This window comes from Cynoglossus semilaevis, chromosome 7, assembly GCF_000523025.1.
Source record: "Cynoglossus semilaevis isolate Cse_v1.0 chromosome 7, Cse_v1.0, whole genome shotgun sequence".
In the NCBI taxonomy this organism is placed as follows: domain Eukaryota; kingdom Metazoa; phylum Chordata; class Actinopteri; order Pleuronectiformes; family Cynoglossidae; genus Cynoglossus; species Cynoglossus semilaevis.
In genome coordinates this window covers 13,015,271-13,016,818 of record NC_024313.1, presented here as the reverse complement: position 1 = coordinate 13,016,818, position 1,548 = coordinate 13,015,271, and the positions used below count along the sequence as shown (strand labels likewise).

General features: G+C 46.8%; 1 protein-coding gene across 2 annotated transcripts in view; it reads left to right on the top strand.

Moving 5' to 3' along the window:
* LOC112487199 (uncharacterized) overlaps window positions 1–1,548 on the top strand; it is a 4,241-nt gene that overhangs the window by 1,895 nt on the left and 798 nt on the right. Inside the window, exons 3-5 of one of the 2 annotated variants that reach the window (XM_025056792.1) lie at window positions 486–737; window positions 1,107–1,193; window positions 1,302–1,330. In XM_025056792.1, the coding sequence (XP_024912560.1) occupies window positions 486–737; window positions 1,107–1,193; window positions 1,302–1,330 (368 nt within the window). Of the gene's footprint in view, window positions 1–485; window positions 738–1,106; window positions 1,194–1,301; window positions 1,515–1,548 lie in introns of those variants that run through there. The other variant, XM_025056790.1, reaches the window with a different exon arrangement.

Sequence of the window (1,548 nt, the reverse complement as noted above, 5' to 3'; positions counted from 1 at the left end):
TGGTTGAAGTACAGCCGTGTGGTTGAAGTACAGCCGTATGATAACCAGGTAAAGTTTGACAATGTAATGCTTCATAATATAACTTCAGCATGACAAAATACTTTTGTTTATTTATATGAAGTATTCTTCCAGAGTTTTTATGTGGTGTGTACTACATGACCTTTGAACTGGTATTGGTGTTTTTTATGTGACAGCAATTTGGAGCAGATCATAACAACCTATATTTTAACGCAGAGGAAATAGCAAAAAAAAAAAAAAAAATAGGCAAATTGTCTCATGGCAGTAGGTGGCGCTACATGTCACAGATCATTGACTCATTTTCAAAGGTCAAATGGGCAGCATAGAAACTTTAACTTTGCAAAGAGTGCTCGGCTATAGGTGCCCCCTCTCTGAGGCATACCTTCTGCAGTACCCTTGTACTCCACTAGGGGTGAATCATTTCCCAGCCCAGACTGTAATGACACAGTTCATGTGATTTCCCCTAGTTAGCGCAGATACAGAGACGTTGATGTGCTGCGTGTACTCTTACCATCATCACTGTGGTCACACTGTGGAGTGGCTGAAGGGGGGGGCAGAGGTTGGAGGTCAGACAGCGCAGACCTCCTGCTCCTCCACCCTGACCTTCCAGACTCCTCTGACTGCTCAGGACCGCAGCTCCTTCACCTGCAGAGTCGGGGATTCTGGCAGCAGCGACTTCCTGCTGTGTGACGTCGCCTCTGGTTCCTGTGTGAAAACCGGTGAGTCTGTTAGCGTCATGCTAACGATACCATCAAAAACGCCTCTGTAGCCCAAAGAAATGGACTCTGGTCCTGACGCAGTGAGTGGACAAACATTTGGCCAGATCCGTCCGTCTCTGTTGACACCACACAAACTAAGAAATCCACTGACAATTCTCATCGGTCACTGGTCATACCATGGACCTACACACTCTAGGGCAGTAGGTGGTGCTATGTGCCTAAAAACGTTGATTGTGACCCACTATTAAACCCAGACGTCAGGTCCCTACGTAGGCTAGGTGACGTTCAGTTGTTGGAACAAAACGTGGGAAAACCTTTCTGTCCCTACTCATGAAATGTGTGTGTGTGTGTGTGTGATTGTACTTTTAGCTCCATCTCATTGGCGGATGTACGTCCTAGTGGCCGTGGCTGTCATAGCGGTCTTGGCGGTCTGTGTGGGACTCAGGAGATTCAGAGGCAAGAACTGAAAACAGTGACTGTTGGTACTGATGGTGTGACTCCAGTACCAGTACCAGTACCAGTACCAGTACCAGTACCAGTGACAGGCTGTTGTCGTCTTTTCAGGTGCCCGAACCCAAACAGACGACAGCGCGGTGAGCACACCTTCACTCTCTCTGTCACCACCGACGTCAGAGCCCAACCCTGCAGCTCGTAGTTCATTTCTTTAACACGGACAAACTACAGTGCTAACAAACAGCTAACAATCTGCTAACAAACTGATAACAACCTGCTAACAAACAGCTAACAAACTGATAACAACCTGCTAACAAACAGCTAACAAACTGATAACAACCTGCACAAACTGATAACA